General features: G+C 41.9%; 1 protein-coding gene across 1 annotated transcript in view; it reads right to left on the bottom strand.

The window, feature by feature from the left end:
* Positions 1–2857: 2857 nt before the first annotated feature.
* Positions 2858–21612, bottom strand: part of LOC139465381 (juxtaposed with another zinc finger protein 1-like) — a 29394-nt gene continuing 10639 nt past the window's right edge. The window contains exons 5-6 of the mRNA XM_071247087.1: positions 5410–5544; positions 2858–4321 (exon numbers count right to left, since the gene is read on the bottom strand). Coding sequence (XP_071103188.1) covers positions 3877–4321; positions 5410–5544 — 580 coding nt within the window. The 3' untranslated portion in view covers positions 2858–3876. The remainder of the gene's footprint in view (positions 4322–5409; positions 5545–21612) is intronic.

Raw genomic sequence — 21612 nt, 5'->3', positions numbered from 1 at the left:
CCGTGCCCCCAAAACACTTTATCTACGCATAGTAGGTTTTGATTCATGATAAGTAAGAAGGGACTGGAGGCTTGTGTCCGGGTATGACAACATGAATGAGGATTCAAACTCAGACATGATTCGTGTAAAGTTGCATGCCTTCAGGTCTCACTACCACGTGCCAATTTCTTTGTTTTCTGTCAGTTCACTGAAAACTATTTTCCAAATTCCACTATGTGTTTTCATATTAATTTGTCAGTATACCTTTGGAACATTCAATATATGAGGGCATCTTCGTCGTTAGCATCCATATAAGACTCTTTGCATCTGCTAACTTACTTAGGTACCCTTATGGGTTTTCCAACAGAGTAATTGTATCCGCTTGGTGCATCTTTGGTTTCTGCTCATAAATTTCAGAAATCCTACTCTTCTGATAAAAACTAATTGAAAAAAACATATCAAGCAAGACATCAAACATAATATATACAACAGGATACTGTTGAGTCATAATTCTTTGATTCTAAATCAGTCTTGAGCTGTAATCAAAATTATTTCTCTTGTTTCTTTTCTTGGCCATATGAACATTCAAGACATGATTTAAAACAATAATATATACTACTCAAAAGAAGTTAAAGAACACCATATTCTTTCATCTTACTATTGTTAATCTGTGAAGCATGTAAACTATAGTAATATGAAAGAATTGTCTGTTCTTAACTTCTTTTGTGTAGTCTATCAGACAAGTATTGTTTTCAGCAATACACATAAATTCAGTGAAGAGACATTCAACTATTTTTGGCCATTTGAAATTTTTGTTGGAACTAATGTCACTAAAGTAACTAATACAAAGCACCACTGTGAACAATAAATAGTTGTCATGGTACGTTCGTGACACTCCACGAAAAAGCACACATACAGAACACTGACTAGAAGACACTCCAACACTCATCCAAGAATCCATCTAACTCGTACACACTGATCACATTGGAATAAATGTATACCTTTCTAAAAATGTATAGTAATATAAATGAATCTTATCTTTAACTTCTTTTAAGTAGAATATAATGCTACCAATACTGTTGTCCACAAATAGAGAGAGTGACAGAGTGTGGTTTATTCTCAGACAGTATGACCATCATGATATAATGTTAGTTTTCATAGTTTCACGTCTTTAAGATATAGAGCGCACAGAGCACTTAAGCACAGTGAATGCTGCGCTATACAAATGCATAAATTATTATTATTATTATTTTCCTTTCTCGCATGTAGATCTGGTTATTTTCGTTAACATTGAAAAAAACCCACCAAAATGTAATGAACTAGTATTTAAACCCTAATGCAAATCAAACAATAACTTACAATAAAAATGTAAATGTTCTTATTTTTAATTCCACTGGACACAGTCTTGCCTCGGTCAGCTGCATTTTCACCATCTACTGTTGTCCTGTCCATGGACACAGCTCTTGGAAAAGACAGTGTGGATTTTGTGATTTGGCTATTTGTGTTGGGTATACTTGTGTGATATCATTGAAAAGATATCACAATGTGATAAAATTACACTTGTTGGAACACTTAGATTATAAGGTCACCCATTAAACCTCCGTAAATGGGGAGGGGGGGAGCCGGGGGGGGAGCTGGGAGGGAGCCGGGGGGGAGCACCATGTGTAAACAGGTGATGGGATGACCCAAATATATCCCAGTGAAGAGATCTGTAGTCTTTCAGCAGCCATCACACTGGCAAAGAGTGATTCTACTTTCTACCGGACAAACGCTGCTCTTAAATCAGTAACAATAAAGGTCAAGGTCATGGTGGGGTACAGATATCGGGATCGGCGGGACGCACACATACACCTCAGGTGTATCCACTCGTACCGCTACCTTCACTTCATGCTTGGTAGTCCTGGCTGCTCTTGACTCCAGAACCAACACTTTCTGATGGTAACAAACACAGTTTGATTAATTGTAAATGACATACATTAACAACTGAATTGTTGCTGTCTAAATATACATTGAGCTTTCAATATCACAAGTAGCAACAAAAATAACGTGAATATCGTAACGAACAAATGATGGATTTCAAAGTAACACATGGACACAGCATGCTATGAGATTCTTGATTTTCACAAACACAAAATATATTAAAACATTATGGAAAATAAACTGACAAATGATGATATGGATTTTGATCATTGTTAAAGTTTGGTCAGTGATAATATGAATTATCCAGTGTTTAATATCTGAATTCTATTTTCATAAATACCCTGGACCCATTTTCATCTCTACTCTTGCTTCATCTTGACGAGAATCGAAAACAATGCTAATAATAACCATTCAATCAAATTGCTCTCATGAGCAAGAGAGAAACTGCTAAACTGGAGATCAGAGGAATGGCGGTGGTAACGCCACTTCCGAAACAAATCTTCAAAGTATTTATCATAAAAGAATGGAGATGTCTTGCACTGGACAATCAAAGGTGATAATGTATTTTTGACTCTCTATTCAAATGTGTCATGCAATCTTCAAATGAGCAAATACAATGCACAAAAACCAAGAAAACATTGCTGATCCAATAAATCCATATTCACTGAACCAAACAACTCGGCATTTCCTTCTCAGTCTGCAAATACAAGCTTCCATATATTGTTCCATACACCGTCTGCTTCTCCATCTGCCTGGCTGACAGCCTCGGCTGAGTGAGGGGGTCGGGCTTACATCGCTGCTTAATGCTGCTACAGTATTTCAGTTACATCAAGGTGTCTCAACTTATTGTGAGTTGTAAGTGTGTAGCACATTGGTGAAACTTACACCCTTGGTGTGATGCTGTTACATCAAGCGATGCAGGAACTTATTGGTAAGTAAGGACCACAACACCCTCTAACCCTGATAACAATATATAACCATTAGATCAAACATGTCTGAAGCAGGCTTACTCTAACTCATCGAGCCCTCATAAAGTCTTCAGTAATCAAAGACATGAGACACAGCTTGATGAAAACATATTCCAGACAGTTGTTTTATCCAGGTTAAATTGGTTCTTGCTTTATCAAGAAATATTCACAAACTTCTTCAAAGAACAAAATATGCTGCTTAATTTCAAGTTTGTATGGAATATAAACAAACAGCCAGAAGATGTCAACATCACTTTCAAAGACATTCTGTGTCCCGAGGCAGGGCTCCAAATTAGAAAAAAAGGTGTGCCCAAGGGACCTGTTTTACAGGCTTGCCATTTTCAATTTAGGTGGTGTGTCTATACTACCCAATTATTATAACAAATAGCAATAGTCTGCTATGACTATCACAACAGTCAACATGAATAACCACTTCTGTTTGAAACGCAAGACCTACGTAATATTTGTGATACTCCGTCAAAATATGGAAAGAAGCAAGTACATTCAAATGTATTTCGTGCAATCTTGACCATCTTGTCTGTAAGATACAGTCAACGGAAATCACCAAATAATGCTGATTCATTTTACAACAGGAAGTCGTTAAGTGGTAGTGGAACATGCAACTAACGAGATAAAAAATTTCATTTCATAGTACATTTTAGTCAAAACAAAAAATAAATTAACTGTGCCCATGAGGCAATTTTCAAGCATGCTATTTTCTGTGTATGTATTCCATGGACATGCCCGCACTTGTAATTTCGAGCCCGTTGAGGTTAATAACATTTTTTTCTTTGAAAATGCTCGTTAGCCCTAACCTATTTGCATGATTAGAAATAAGTTCCTGCTGTATTTGGCCAGGGATAACTGATAAAAAAACACCATACCAGCAAGAATGGTCTGGCAAAGAGACAAGGATCTACCGGTATTTTAGCTTACTAATTAACACAGTGATGAGAATATTTTGGCCAACATGTGAGACATGAATGTGTCAAAGTCTTCTACTCTTTGGTTATTCAACTTTAGCAGTAGCTGATGGGGTTGCTATGGCAACAGATAATGCTGTGGATGACTGGCTGACAAGTTGCATAGGGGTCACTGAAGACAATGTGGGAGTATTTTCATTGGCTGCTTGTACAATCGTCATGGCGACAGATGTCAAGGGACTGCGAACTGTCTGAGCTGTAGACACTGCAGATTGGAGGACATTTTGTGGAAGTTTGACTGCTGACTGTGAGGACGTGGACAGGAGGAGGGCGTCAATGGTGGTGTTGTTGGCGATTGTTTTGAGAACACTTGTGGGTGTGTATTGCGTCTTGAGGCTCAGAGATTGGGCAATGGTAGCCGTCTGTGTGGTTCCCATGTCAACTGTCTGGTGCTGCTGAGTACTATGGTTACGAAGGCCTTGGACTGTCTTGTAACTCTTCCCGCAAAAACATTTGTAAGACTTTTTCACACTGAAACAATAAAAACACATTTGTACACATTTGAACATATTTGTTGTGATTTTAGAGATACATCAGCTTCTTTATGTTCGCGCCACATACATGTCAAACTACACACATGGCAAGATTATGTTTCTAGGTTTGTCTGCACCATCCCCGTGCTCGTGGGTTTCACCGAAGTGGTAAACGTCTGAGACCTGCATCACTTCGGGCTTTCCTCCCACATTAAGCTGACACGCCGTGATATAACTGGAACACTGTTAAAAGCGGCGTTAAACCCAACTCACTCACTCACTCACATGGCAAGAGCAAGTGAGTATGGTTTAATGACACAGCAATATTCCAGCAATATCACAACGGGGACACAAGCAATTTGCTTCACACATTGTACCCATGTGGGGCATGGCATGGGTGAGTGAGATTTGTTTAACTCAGCAGTGAACACTATTCTTCGTGACATCAAATTTTATGAGCTTCCTGTGGGGGTGAAAGCTAAGGGAAACAACTCTGCTCTTGGCACATCCTTAGACCACTAAACCCTCATACCATCTGTATTGCTGGTTTAGACAAGCACTGACATTCAGTTTTGCACACACTTTAAACTTATGAAAAAAAACATATCAGAAATAAATCGATAAAACTAAACATGCTAAAGAAAGTGTGTTTCTAAAGCTTGTCATAAAAGAACCCTTTACATCTGATTTGTGCATAATCCATTTCTCGCCACACTCTGTATCAACTGCCACACTCGACATACTTAATGTCATGGGTGCCAATAACACACCTATTGGGGTACTTCTTCAAAACTTAACTACAAAAGTGAAAGTTGTATGAATCATCTGGCAACAAATGAGCTTCGTTGTTTGTTGTTTCATGCCCTACTCAACAAATATTCCAGCTATACGTCGGCCATTTGTAAATAATCCAGTGATTGACACCACATACACCAATCTACGTGACTGGGATATGATGACATGAATCAACCAAATCAGCGAACCTCCCCATGTTCTTGACCACTCGCTCCAGTTAGTTGCCTCTTACGACAAGCATGGGTTGCTGAAGAAGAAATACCAAATGGATGCTGCACAAATTATACATACACTATCTTAGCCTCCCTCTTGTGTCCGTGTCTTGCGTGATACTTGATCCCATTGATGTTCTTGTAGCGCTTCTTACAGCCCGGCACGGGGCAGGCAAACGGCTTGTCTCCCTCCTGGTCTTTACTGCCCATCATACTGTAACATCACACAGCATACAATCATTACTCCCCTAGCTTAATATTCGGACAATTATCCCATCTCTTGTAATCTATAAGAGGAGATAAATCAATTTTTTTTTTTCGGTTTGTTGTTTAACGCTGCAGTGCCATATTTCAGCTAAATGAAGACGGTGGATAAATAACCGAGTGTGGACAATCCAGTAATTGACATCATGAGCATCGATCAACGCAACTGGGATACGAAGACATGCATCAACCAAGTCAGCGAGCCTGACCACCCGTCCCATTAGTCGTCTCTTACGACAAACATTGTCACTTTTTAAGGCAAGCATGGGTTGCTAAAGACCTATTCTACCCGGATCTTTATGGGTCTTCCCTCATTTTTTGTTTTGATACAGCCCTTCTATTTTGTATATGCTACAAGGAGCACTGTAATTTTTATCTTTGTTGTAAGTGACATGTTGATAACCACCATGTTTCTAGTTCTGTTGGCAACTGAATGTGCTTGAATTAGTTTATGTTGTCATGTTGTCAAGTTCATGAACATTTAATAAACTTGACCTTGTTACACCCAATGGCTCTTTTGTAATATGTTATTCAAGTTGGTATCTATGGCTACAAATGGTAACTTAATGGTAACAAAAAAAGTTTACCTGGGTCTATCTGTTTGTTTGTCTCAGTAATTATTTCAAGGGTTCCTAGGTATAAAACCGTGAGTCCCGAGTTCACAAATGTGACATACAAGTTTGGCATCTACAGGCGGCTGAAATGTGACACCCAGATATTTTCACAAGTGGTGCCCCCTCCCCTCTCTCCCACAACACATGGTTTGTTGGCATGTTAAGCATCTTGCTTTGTGGAGAAAACAAAAGTATGACATGGCACCTGCTGTCCGAGCACGTGCAAAACGAGGTAATTGGACTTGCGTTAAGTTCACTTTTGGTTTGATAGCTTGGCTCGATAGGACGTACATTCATCAGTTTGGGTTGATATGTCGTCGAGATAAGACGTACATTGAACAATTTCGTTTTATAGCTTGTCAAGGTAGGACGTAGTAGAACATGTTAAGATAGGCTGTCGCAATAGGACGCAACGATGCCAGCCAAAATAGGGCTAGACTGATAGGTTGATAGCAATAGATTTTGAGAATCACATTTAGTTAATTTTGTCACATTTACAATTCTTCATCTTTTACAAGAAGAGATTTACGTTTAGTTCCCCGAATTTATTATCTGAATTATTTCATCATATCAAGATAGTCACGTTAAGTTCCCCGCATACAATAGTGAGGGAATTAGCATTTTTTGTTAATAATTTATATTCCACTCTATCTCAGCACAACAGCTGGTCTCCCTTGTGTCCTGTGTTGTATGTCAGGACACATGTGTTGTATGTCCCTTGTGTCCTGTGTTGTATGTCAGGACACATGTGTTGTATGTCCCTTGTGTCCTGTGTTGTATGTCAGGACACATGTGTTGTATGTCCCTTGTGTCCTGTGTTGTATGTCAGGACTCATGTGTTGTATGTCCCTTGTGTCCTGTGTTGTATGTCAGGACACATGTGTTGTATGTCCCTTGTGTCCTGTGTTGTATGTCAGGACACATGTGTTGTATGTCCCTTGTGTCCTGTGTTGTATGTCAGGACACATGTGTTGTATGTCCCTTGTGTCCTGTGTTGTATGTCAGGACACATGTGTTGTATGTCCCTTGTGTCCTGTGTTGTATGTCAGGACACATGTGTTGTATGTCCCTTGTGTCCTGTGTTGTATGTCAGGACACATGTGTTGTATGTCCCTTGTGTCCTGTGTTGTATGTCAGGACACATGTGTTGTATGTCCCTTGTGTCCTGTGTTGTATGTCATGACACATGTGTTGTATGTCCCTTGTGTCCTGTGTTGTAAGTCAGGACACATGTGTTGTATCTCCCTTGTGTCCTGTGTTGTATGTCAGGACACATGTGTTGTATGTCCCTTGTGTCCTGTGTTGTATGTCAGGACACATGTGTTGTATGTCCCTTGTGTCCTGTGTTGTATGTCAGGACACATGTGTTGTATGTCCCTTGTGTCCTGTGTTGTATGTCAGGACACATGTGTTGTATGTCATGACTCATGTGTTGTATGTCCCTTGTGTCCTGTGTTGTATGTCAGGACACATGTGTTGTATGTCCCTTGTGTCCTGTGTTGTATGTCAGGACACATGTGTTGTATGTCCCTTGTGTCCTGTGTTGTATGTCAGGACACATGTGTTGTATGTCATGACTCATGTGTTGTATGTCCCTTGTGTCCTGTGTTGTATGTCAGGACACATGTGTTGTATGTCTCTTGTGTCCTGTGTTGTATGTCAGGACACATGTGTTGTATGTCATGACTCATGTGTTGTATGTCCCTTGTGTCCTGTGTTGTATGTCATGACACATGTGTTGTATGTCCCTTGTGTCCTGTGTTGTAAGTCAGGACACATGTGTTGTATGTCCCTTGTGTCCTGTGTTGTATGTCAGGACACATGTGTTGTATGTCCCTTGTGTCCTGTGTTGTATGTCAGGACTCATGTGTTGTATGTCCCTTGTGTCCTGTGTTGTATGTCCCTTGTGTCCTGTGTTGTATGTCCCATGTGTCCTGTGTTGTAAGTCAGGACACATGTGTTGTATGTCATGACACATGTGTTGTATGTCCCATGTGTCCTGTGTTGTAAGTCAGGACACATGTGTTGTATGTCATGACACATGTGTTGTATGTCCCATGTGTCCTGTGTTGTAAGTCAGGACACATGTGTTGTATGTCCCATGTGTCCTGTGTTGTAAGTCAGGACACATGTGTTGTATGTCATGACACATGTGTTGTATGTCCCATGTGTCCTGTGTTGTATGTCAGGACACATGTGTTGTATGTCATGACACATGTGTTGTATGTCCCATGTGTCCTGTGTTGTAAGTCAGGACACATGTGTTGTATGTCCCTTGTGTCCTGTGTTGTAAGTCATGACACATGTGTTGTATGTCAGGACACATGTGTTGTATGTCCCGTGTGTCCTGTGTTGTATGTCATGACACATGTGTTGTATGTCATGACTCATGTGTTGTATGTCCCATGTGTCCTGTGTTGTATGTCATGACTCATGTGTTGTATGTCCCATGTGTCCTGTGTTGTATGTCATGACACATGTGTTGTATGTCCCTTGTGTCCTGTGTTGTAAGTCAGGACACATGTGTTGTATGTCCCTTGTGTCCTGTGTTGTATGTCAGGACACATGTGTTGTATGTCCCTTGTGTCCTGTGTTGTATGTCAGGACTCATGTGTTGTATGTCCCTTGTGTCCTGTGTTGTATGTCCCTTGTGTCCTGTGTTGTATGTCCCATGTGTCCTGTGTTGTAAGTCAGGACACATGTGTTGTATGTCATGACACATGTGTTGTATGTCCCATGTGTCCTGTGTTGTAAGTCAGGACACATGTGTTGTATGTCATGACACATGTGTTGTATGTCCCATGTGTCCTGTGTTGTAAGTCAGGACACATGTGTTGTATGTCCCATGTGTCCTGTGTTGTAAGTCAGGACACATGTGTTGTATGTCATGACACATGTGTTGTATGTCCCATGTGTCCTGTGTTGTATGTCAGGACACATGTGTTGTATGTCATGACACATGTGTTGTATGTCCCATGTGTCCTGTGTTGTAAGTCAGGACACATGTGTTGTATGTCCCTTGTGTCCTGTGTTGTAAGTCATGACACATGTGTTGTATGTCAGGACACATGTGTTGTATGTCCCGTGTGTCCTGTGTTGTATGTCATGACACATGTGTTGTATGTCATGACTCATGTGTTGTATGTCCCATGTGTCCTGTGTTGTATGTCATGACTCATGTGTTGTATGTCCCATGTGTCCTGTGTTGTATGTCATGACACATGTGTTGTATGTCCCATGTGTCCTGTGTTGTATGTCAGGACACATGTGTTGTATGTCAGGACACATGTGTTGTATGTCAGGACACATGTGTTGTATGTCAGGACACATGTGTTGTATGTCAGGACACATGTGTTGTATGTCAGGACACATGTGTTGTATGTCAGGACACATGTGTTGTATGTCCCTTGTGTCCTGTGTTGTATGTCAGGACACATGTGTTGTATGTCAGGACACATGTTTTGTATGTCAGGACACATGTGTTGTATGTCAGGACACATGTGTTGTATGTCAGGACTCATGTGTTGTATGTCAGGACACATGTGTTGTATGTCCCTTGTGTCCTGTGTTGTATGTCAGGACACATGTGTTGTATGTCAGGACACATGTGTTGTATGTCAGGACACATGTGTTGTATGTCAGGACACATGTGTTGTATGTCAGGACACATGTGTTGTATGTCAGGACACATGTGTTGTATGTCAGGACACATGTGTTGTATGTCAGGACACATGTGTTGTATGTCAGGACACATGTGTTGTATGTCAGGACACATGTGTTGTATGTCCCATGTGTCCTGTGTTGTATGTCAGGACACATGTGTTGTATGTCATGACACATGTGTTGTATGTCCCATGTGTCCTGTGTTGTAAGTCAGGACACATGTGTTGTATGTCCCTTGTGTCCTGTGTTGTAAGTCATGACACATGTGTTGTATGTCAGGACACATGTGTTGTATGTCCCGTGTGTCCTGTGTTGTATGTCATGACACATGTGTTGTATGTCATGACTCATGTGTTGTATGTCCCATGTGTCTTGTGTTGTATGTCATGACTCATGTGTTGTATGTCCCATGTGTCCTGTGTTGTATGTCATGACACATGTGTTGTATGTCCCATGTGTCCTGTGTTGTATGTCAGGACACATGTGTTGTATGTCAGGACACATGTGTTGTATGTCAGGACACATGTGTTGTATGTCAGGACACATGTGTTGTATGTCAGGACACATGTGTTGTATGTCAGGACACATGTGTTGTATGTCAGGACACATGTGTTGTATGTCCCTTGTGTCCTGTGTTGTATGTCAGGACACATGTGTTGTATGTCAGGACACATGTTTTGTATGTCAGGACACATGTGTTGTATGTCAGGACACATGTGTTGTATGTCAGGACTCATGTGTTGTATGTCAGGACACATGTGTTGTATGTCCCTTGTGTCCTGTGTTGTATGTCAGGACACATGTGTTGTATGTCAGGACACATGTGTTGTATGTCAGGACACATGTGTTGTATGTCAGGACACATGTGTTGTATGTCAGGACACATGTGTTGTATGTCAGGACACATGTGTTGTATGTCAGGACACATGTGTTGTATGTCAGGACACATGTGTTGTATGTCAGGACACATGTGTTGTATGTCAGGACACATGTGTTGTATGTCCCTTGTGTCCTGTGTTGTATGTCAGGACACATGTGTTGTATGTCAGGACACATGTGTTGTATGTCAGGACACATGTGTTGTATGTCAGGACACATGTGTTGTATGTCAGGACTCATGTGTTGTATGTCAGGACACATGTGTTGTATGTCCCTTGTGTCCTGTGTTGTATGTCAGGACACATGTGTTGTATGTCAGGACACATGTGTTGTATGTCAGGACACATGTGTTGTATGTCAGGACACATGTGTTGTATGTCAGGACACATGTGTTGTATGTCAGGACACATGTGTTGTATGTCAGGACACATGTGTTGTATGTCAGGACACATGTGTTGTATGTCCCTTGTGTCCTGTGTTGTATGTCAGGACACATGTGTTGTATGTCAGGACACATGTGTTGTATGTCAGGACACATGTGTTGTATGTCAGGACACATGTGTTGTATGTCAGGACACATGTGTTGTATGTCAGGACACATGTGTTGTATGTCAGGACACATGTGTTGTATGTCAGGACACATGTGTTGTATGTCAGGACACATGTGTTGTATGTCAGGACACATGTGTTGTATGTCAGGACACATGTGCTGTATGTCAGGACACATGTGTTGTATGTCAGGACACATGTGCTGTATGTCAGGACACATGTGTTGTATGTCAGGACACATGTGTTGTATGTCAGGACACATGTGTTGTATGTCCCATGTGTCCTGTGTTGTAAGTCAGGACACATGTGTTGTATGTCATGACACATGTGTTGTATGTCCCATGTGTCCTGTGTTGTAAGTCAGGACACATGTGTTGTATGTCCCATGTGTCCTGTGTTGTAAGTCAGGACACATGTGTTGTATGTCAGGACACATGTGTTGTATGTCCCATGTGTCCTGTGTTGTATGTCAGGACACATGTGTTGTATGTCATGACACATGTGTTGTATGTCCCATGTGTCCTGTGTTGTAAGTCAGGACACATGTGTTGTATGTCCCTTGTGTCCTGTGTTGTAAGTCATGACACATGTGTTGTATGTCAGGACACATGTGTTGTATGTCCCGTGTGTCCTGTGTTGTATGTCATGACACATGTGTTGTATGTCATGACTCATGTGTTGTATGTCCCATGTGTCCTGTGTTGTATGTCATGACTCATGTGTTGTATGTCCCATGTGTCCTGTGTTGTATGTCATGACACATGTGTTGTATGTCCCATGTGTCCTGTGTTGTATGTCAGGACACATGTGTTGTATGTCCCGTGTGTCCTGTGTTGTATGTCATGACACATGTGTTGTATGTCATGACTCATGTGTTGTATGTCCCATGTGTCCTGTGTTGTATGTCATGACTCATGTGTTGTATGTCCCATGTGTCCTGTGTTGTATGTCATGACACATGTGTTGTATGTCCCATGTGTCCTGTGTTGTATGTCAGGACACATGTGTTGTATGTCAGGACACATGTGTTGTATGTCAGGACACATGTGTTGTATGTCAGGACACATGTGTTGTATGTCAGGACACATGTGTTGTATGTCAGGACACATGTGTTGTATGTCAGGACACATGTGTTGTATGTCAGGACACATGTGTTGTATGTCAGGACACATGTGTTGTATGTCCCTTGTGTCCTGTGTTGTATGTCAGGACACATGTGTTGTATGTCAGGACACATGTGTTGTATGTCAGGACACATGTGTTGTATGTCAGGACACATGTGTTGTATGTCAGGACACATGTGTTGTATGTCAGGACACATGTGTTGTATGTCAGGACACATGTGTTGTATGTCAGGACACATGTGTTGTATGTCCCTTGTGTCCTGTGTTGTATGTCAGGACACATGTGTTGTATGTCAGGACACATGTGTTGTATGTCAGGACACATGTGTTGTATGTCAGGACACATGTGTTGTATGTCAGGACACATGTGTTGTATGTCAGGACACATGTGTTGTATGTCAGGACACATGTGTTGTATGTCAGGACACATGTGTTGTATGTCAGGACACATGTGTTGTATGTCAGGACACATGTGTTGTATGTCAGGACACATGTGTTGTATGTCAGGACACATGTGTTGTATGTCAGGACACATGTGTTGTATGTCCCTTGTGTCCTGTGTTGTATGTCAGGACACATGTGTTGTATGTCAGGACACATGTGTTGTATGTCAGGACACATGTGTTGTATGTCAGGACACATGTGTTGTATGTCAGGACACATGTGTTGTATGTCAGGACACATGTGTTGTATGTCAGGACACATGTGTTGTATGTCAGGACACATGTGTTGTATGTCAGGACACATGTGTTGTATGTCAGGACACATGTGTTGTATGTCAGGACACATGTGTTGTAAGTCAGGACACATGTGTTGTAAGTCAGGACACATGTGTTGTATGTCATGACACATGTGTTGTATGTCCCATGTGTCCTGTGTTGTAAGTCAGGACACATGTGTTGTATGTCCCATGTGTCCTGTGTTGTAAGTCAGGACACATGTGTTGTATGTCAGGACACATGTGTTGTATGTCCCATGTGTCCTGTGTTGTATGTCAGGACACATGTGTTGTATGTCATGACACATGTGTTGTATGTCCCATGTGTCCTGTGTTGTAAGTCAGGACACATGTGTTGTATGTCCCTTGTGTCCTGTGTTGTAAGTCATGACACATGTGTTGTATGTCAGGACACATGTGTTGTATGTCCCGTGTGTCCTGTGTTGTATGTCATGACACATGTGTTGTATGTCATGACTCATGTGTTGTATGTCCCATGTGTCCTGTGTTGTATGTCATGACTCATGTGTTGTATGTCCCATGTGTCCTGTGTTGTATGTCATGACACATGTGTTGTATGTCCCATGTGTCCTGTGTTGTATGTCAGGACACATGTGTTGTATGTCCCGTGTGTCCTGTGTTGTATGTCATGACACATGTGTTGTATGTCATGACTCATGTGTTGTATGTCCCATGTGTCCTGTGTTGTATGTCATGACTCATGTGTTGTATGTCCCATGTGTCCTGTGTTGTATGTCATGACACATGTGTTGTATGTCCCATGTGTCCTGTGTTGTATGTCAGGACACATGTGTTGTATGTCAGGACACATGTGTTGTATGTCAGGACACATGTGTTGTATGTCAGGACACATGTGTTGTATGTCAGGACACATGTGTTGTATGTCAGGACACATGTGTTGTATGTCAGGACACATGTGTTGTATGTCAGGACACATGTGTTGTATGTCCCTTGTGTCCTGTGTTGTATGTCAGGACACATGTGTTGTATGTCAGGACACATGTGTTGTATGTCAGGACACATGTGTTGTATGTCAGGACACATGTGTTGTATGTCAGGACACATGTGTTGTATGTCAGGACACATGTGTTGTATGTCAGGACACATGTGTTGTATGTCAGGACACATGTGTTGTATGTCCCTTGTGTCCTGTGTTGTATGTCAGGACACATGTGTTGTATGTCAGGACACATGTGTTGTATGTCAGGACACATGTGTTGTATGTCAGGACACATGTGTTGTATGTCAGGACACATGTGTTGTATGTCAGGACACATGTGTTGTATGTCAGGACACATGTGTTGTATGTCAGGACACATGTGTTGTATGTCAGGACACATGTGTTGTATGTCAGGACACATGTGTTGTATGTCAGGACACATGTGTTGTATGTCAGGACACATGTGTTGTATGTCAGGACACATGTGTTGTATGTCCCTTGTGTCCTGTGTTGTATGTCAGGACACATGTGTTGTATGTCAGGACACATGTGTTGTATGTCAGGACACATGTGTTGTATGTCAGGACACATGTGTTGTATGTCAGGACACATGTGTTGTATGTCAGGACACATGTGTTGTATGTCAGGACACATGTGTTGTATGTCAGGACACATGTGTTGTATGTCAGGACACATGTGTTGTATGTCAGGACACATGTGTTGTATGTCAGGACACATGTGTTGTATGTCAGGACACATGTGTTGTATGTCAGGACACATGTGTTGTATGTCAGGACACATGTGTTGTATGTCAGGACTCATGTGTTGTATGTCAGGACACATGTGTTGTATGTCAGGACACATGTGTTATATGTCCCTTGTGTCCTGTGTTGTATGTCAGGACACATGTGTTGTATGTCAGGACTCATGTGTTGTATGTCAGGACACATGTGTTATATGTCCCTTGTGTCCTGTGTTGTATGTCAGGACACATGTGTTATATGTCCCTTGTGTCCTGTGTTGTATGTCAGGACACATGTGTTGTATGTCAGGACTCATGTGTTGTATGTCAGGACACATGTGTTGTATGTCAGGACACATGTGTTGTATGTCAGGACACATGTGTTGTATGTCAGGACTCATGTGTTGTATGTCAGGACACATGTGTTGTATGTCAGGACACATGTGTTGTATGTCAGGACACATGTGTTGTATGTCAGGACACATGTGTTGTATGTCAGGACACATGTGTTGTATGTCAGGACACATGTGTTGTATGTCAGGACACATGTGTTGTAAGTCAGGACACATGTGTTGTATGTCAGGACACATGTGTTGTAAGTCAGGACACATGTGTTGTAAGTCAGGACACATGTGTTGTATGTCAGGACACATGTGTTGTAAGTCAGGACACATGTGTTGTATGTCATGACACATGTGTTGTATGTCAGGACACATGTGTTGTAAGTCAGGACACATGTGTTGTATGTCAGGACACATGTGTTGTATGTCAGGACACATGTGTTGTATGTCAGGACACATGTGTTGTATGTCAGGACACATGTGTTGTATGTCAGGACACATGTGTTGTAAGTCAGGACTCATGTGTTGTATGTCAGGACACATGTGTTGTAAGTCAGGACACATGTGTTGTAAGTCAGGACACATGTGTTGTAAGTCAGGACACATGTGTTGTAAGTCAGGACACATGTGTTGTAAGTCAGGACACATGTGTTGTAAGTCAGGACACATGTGTTGTAAGTCAGGACACATGTGTTGTAAGTCAGGACACATGTGTTGTAAGTCAGGACACATGTGTTGTAAGTCAGGACACATGTGTTGTATGTCAGGACACATGTGTTGTAAGTCAGGACACATGTGTTGTAAGTCAGGACACATGTGTTGTAAGTCAGGACACATGTGTTGTAAGTCAGGACACATGTGTTGTAAGTCAGGACACATGTGTTATATGTCCCTTGTGTCCTGTGTTGTATGTCAGGACACATGTGTTGTATGTCAGGACTCATGTGTTGTATGTCAGGACACATGTGTTGTATGTCAGGACACATGTGTTGTATGTCAGGACACATGTGTTGTATGTCAGGACTCATGTGTTGTATGTCAGGACACATGTGTTGTATGTCAGGACACATGTGTTGTATGTCAGGACACATGTGTTGTATGTCAGGACACATGTGTTGTATGTCAGGACACATGTGTTGTATGTCAGGACACATGTGTTGTAAGTCAGGACACATGTGTTGTATGTCAGGACACATGTGTTGTAAGTCAGGACACATGTGTTGTAAGTCAGGACACATGTGTTGTATGTCAGGACACATGTGTTGTAAGTCAGGACACATGTGTTGTATGTCATGACACATGTGTTGTATGTCAGGACACATGTGTTGTAAGTCAGGACACATGTGTTGTATGTCAGGACACATGTGTTGTATGTCATGACACATGTGTTGTATGTCAGGACACATGTGTTGTATGTCAGGACACATGTGTTGTATGTCAGGACACATGTGTTGTAAGTCAGGACTCATGTGTTGTATGTCAGGACACATGTGTTGTAAGTCAGGACACATGTGTTGTAAGTCAGGACACATGTGTTGTAAGTCAGGACACATGTGTTGTATGTCAGGACACATGTGTTGTATGTCAGGACACATGTGTTGTATGTCAGGACACATGTGTTGTATGTCAGGACACATGTGTTGTATGTCAGGACTCATGTGTTGTATGTCAGGACACATGTGTTGTATGTCCCTTGTGTCCTGTGTTGTATGTCAGGACACATGTGTTGTATGTCAGGACACATGTGTTGTATGTCAGGACACATGTGTTGTATGTCAGGACACATGTGTTGTATGTCAGGACACATGTGTTGTAAGTCAGGACTCATGTGTTGTATGTCAGGACACATGTGTTGTAAGTCAGGACACATGTGTTGTATGTCAGGACACATGTGTTGTATGTCAGGACACATGTGTTGTATGTCCCTTGTGTCCTGTGTTGTATGTCAGGACACATGTGTTGTATGTCAGGACACATGTGTTGTATGTCAGGACACATGTGTTGTATGTCAGGACACATGTGTTGTAAGTCAGGACACATGTGTTGTATGTCAGGACACATGTGTTGTATGTCAGGACACATGTGTTGTATGTCAGGACACATGTGTTGTATGTCAGGACACATGTGTTGTATGTCAGGACACATGTGTTGTATGTCAGGACACATGTGTTGTATGTCAGGACACATGTGTTGTATGTCAGGACACATGTGTTGTATGTCAGGACTCATGTGTTGTATGTCAGGACACATGTGTTGTATGTCAGGACACATGTGTTATATGTCCCTTGTGTCCTGTGTTGTATGTCAGGACACATGTGTTGTATGTCAGGACTCATGTGTTGTATGTCAGGACACATGTGTTATATGTCCCTTGTGTCCTGTGTTGTATGTCAGGACACATGTGTTATATGTCCCTTGTGTCCTGTGTTGTATGTCAGGACACATGTGTTGTATGTCAGGACTCATGTGTTGTATGTCAGGACACATGTGTTGTATGTCAGGACACATGTGTTGTATGTCAGGACACATGTGTTGTATGTCAGGACTCATGTGTTGTATGTCAGGACACATGTGTTGTATGTCAGGACACATGTGTTGTATGTCAGGACACATGTGTTGTATGTCAGGACACATGTGTTGTAAGTCAGGACACATGTGTTGTAAGTCAGGACACATGTGTTGTAAGTCAGGACACATGTGTTGTAAGTCAGGACACATGTGTTGTAAGTCAGGACACATGTGTTGTAAGTCAGGACACATGTGTTGTAAGTCAGGACACATGTGTTGTAAGTCAGGACACATGTGTTGTAAGTCAGGACACATGTGTTGTAAGTCAGGACACATGTGTTGTATGTCAGGACACATGTGTTGTAAGTCAGGACACATGTGTTGTAAGTCAGGACACATGTGTTGTAAGTCAGGACACATGTGTTGTAAGTCAGGACACATGTGTTGTAAGTCAGGACACATGTGTTATATGTCCCTTGTGTCCTGTGTTGTATGTCAGGACACATGTGTTGTATGTCAGGACTCATGTGTTGTATGTCAGGACACATGTGTTGTATGTCAGGACACATGTGTTGTATGTCAGGACACATGTGTTGTATGTCAGGACTCATGTGTTGTATGTCAGGACACATGTGTTGTATGTCAGGACACATGTGTTGTATGTCAGGACACATGTGTTGTATGTCAGGACACATGTGTTGTATGTCAGGACACATGTGTTGTATGTCAGGACACATGTGTTGTAAGTCAGGACACATGTGTTGTATGTCAGGACACATGTGTTGTAAGTCAGGACACATGTGTTGTAAGTCAGGACACATGTGTTGTATGTCAGGACACATGTGTTGTAAGTCAGGACACATGTGTTGTATGTCATGACACATGTGTTGTATGTCAGGACACATGTGTTGTAAGTCAGGACACATGTGTTGTATGTCAGGACACATGTGTTGTATGTCATGACACATGTGTTGTATGTCAGGACACATGTGTTGTATGTCAGGACACATGTGTTGTATGTCAGGACACATGTGTTGTAAGTCAGGACTCATGTGTTGTATGTCAGGACACATGTGTTGTAAGTCAGGACACATGTGTTGTAAGTCAGGACACATGTGTTGTAAGTCAGGACACATGTGTTGTATGTCAGGACACATGTGTTGTATGTCAGGACACATGTGTTGTATGTCAGGACACATGTGTTGTATGTCAGGACACATGTGTTGTATGTCAGGACTCATGTGTTGTATGTCAGGACACATGTGTTGTATGTCCCTTGTGTCCTGTGTTGTATGTCAGGACACATGTGTTGTATGTCAGGACACATGTGTTGTATGTCAGGACACATGTGTTGTATGTCAGGACACATGTGTTGTATGTCAGGACACATGTGTTGTAAGTCAGGACTCATGTGTTGTATGTCAGGACACATGTGTTGTAAGTCAGGACACATGTTTTGTATGTCAGGACACATGTGTTGTATGTCAGGACACATGTGTTGTATGTCCCTTGTGTCCTGTGTTGTATGTCAGGACACATGTGTTGTATGTCAGGACACATGTGTTGTATGTCAGGACACATGTGTTGTATGTCAGGACACATGTGTTGTAAGTCAGGACACATGTGTTGTATGTCAGGACACATGTGTTGTATGTCAGGACACATGTGTTGTATGTCAGGACACATGTGTTGTATGTCAGGACACATGTGTTGTATGTCAGGACACATGTGTTGTATGTCAGGACACATGTGTTGTATGTCAGGACACATGTGTTGTATGTCAGGACACATGTGTTGTATGTCAGGACTCATGTGTTGTATGTCAGGACACATGTGTTGTATGTCAGGACACATGTGTTATATGTCCCTTGTGTCCTGTGTTGTATGTCAGGACACATGTGTTGTATGTCAGGACTCATGTGTTGTATGTCAGGACACATGTGTTATATGTCCCTTGTGTCCTGTGTTGTATGTCAGGACACATGTGTTATATGTCCCTTGTGTCCTGTGTTGTATGTCAGGACACATGTGTTGTATGTCAGGACTCATGTGTTGTATGTCAGGACACATGTGTTGTATGTCAGGACACATGTGTTGTATGTCAGGACACATGTGTTGTATGTCAGGACTCATGTGTTGTATGTCAGGACACATGTGTTGTATGTCAGGACACATGTGTTGTATGTCAGGACACATGTGTTGTATGTCAGGACACATGTGTTGTATGTCAGGACACATGTGTTGTATGTCAGGACACATGTGTTGTATGTCAGGACACATGTGTTGTAAGTCAGGACACATGTGTTGTATGTCAGGACACATGTGTTGTAAGTCAGGACACATGTGTTGTAAGTCAGGACACATGTGTTGTATGTCAGGACACATGTGTTGTAAGTCAGGACACATGTGTTGTATGTCATGACACATGTGTTGTATGTCAGGACACATGTGTTGTAAGTCAGGACACATGTGTTGTATGTCAGGACACATGTGTTGTATGTCATGACACATGTGTTGTATGTCAGGACACATGTGTTGTATGTCAGGACACATGTGTTGTATGTCAGGACACATGTGTTGTAAGTCAGGACTCATGTGTTGTATGTCAGGACACATGTGTTGTAAGTCAGGACACATGTGTTGTAAGTCAGGACACATGTGTTGTAAGTCAGGACACATGTGTTGTAAGTCAGGACACATGTGTTGTAAGTCAGGACACATGTGTTGTAAGTCAGGACACATGTGTTGTAAGTCAGGACACATGTGTTGTAAGTCAGGACACATGTGTTGTAAGTCAGGACACATGTGTTGTAAGTCAGGACACATGTGTTGTATGTCAGGACACATGTGTTGTAAGTCAGGACACATGTGTTGTAAGTCAGGACACATGTGTTGTAAGTCAGGACACATGTGTTGTAAGTCAGGACACATGTGTTGTAAGTCAGGACACATGTGTTATATGTCCCTTGTGTCCTGTGTTGTATGTCAGGACACATGTGTTGTATGTCAGGACTCATGTGTTGTATGTCAGGACACATGTGTTGTATGTCAGGACACATGTGTTGTATGTCAGGACACATGTGTTGTATGTCAGGACTCATGTGTTGTATGTCAGGACACATGTGTTGTATGTCAGGACACATGTGTTGTATGTCAGGACACATGTGTTGTATGTCAGGACACATGTGTTGTATGTCAGGACACATGTGTTGTATGTCAGGACACATGTGTTGTAAGTCAGGACACATGTGTTGTATGTCAGGACACATGTGTTGTAAGTCAGGACACATGTGTTGTAAGTCAGGACACATGTGTTGTATGTCAGGACACATGTGTTGTAAGTCAGGACACATGTGTTGTATGTCATGACACATGTGTTGTATGTCAGGACACATGTGTTGTAAGTCAGGACACATGTGTTGTATGTCAGGACACATGTGTTGTATGTCATGACACATGTGTTGTATGTCAGGACACATGTGTTGTATGTCAGGACACATGTGTTGTATGTCAGGACACATGTGTTGTAAGTCAGGACTCATGTGTTGTATGTCAGGACACATGTGTTGTAAGTCAGGACACATGTGTTGTAAGTCAGGACACATGTGTTGTAAGTCAGGACTCATGTGTTGTATGTCAGGACACATGTGTTGTAAGTCAGGACACATGTGTTGTATGTCAGGACACATGTGTTGTATGTCCCTTGTGTCCTGTGTTGTATGTCAGGACACATGTGTTGTATGTCAGGACACATGTGTTGTAAGTCAGGACACATGTGTTGTATGTCAGGACACATGTGTTGTAAGTCAGGACACATGTGTTGTAAGTCAGGACACATGTGTTGTATGTCAGGACACATGTGTTGTAAGTCAGGACACATGTGTTGTATGTCAGGACACATGTGTTGTATGTCCCTTGT

The sequence above is a fragment of the Haliotis cracherodii genome, unplaced genomic scaffold (genome assembly GCF_022045235.1).
Source record: "Haliotis cracherodii isolate W230 unplaced genomic scaffold, xgHalCrac1.p SCAF_18, whole genome shotgun sequence".
NCBI lineage: Eukaryota > Metazoa > Mollusca > Gastropoda > Lepetellida > Haliotidae > Haliotis > Haliotis cracherodii.
This window is presented reverse-complemented; position numbering and strand designations above follow the sequence as displayed.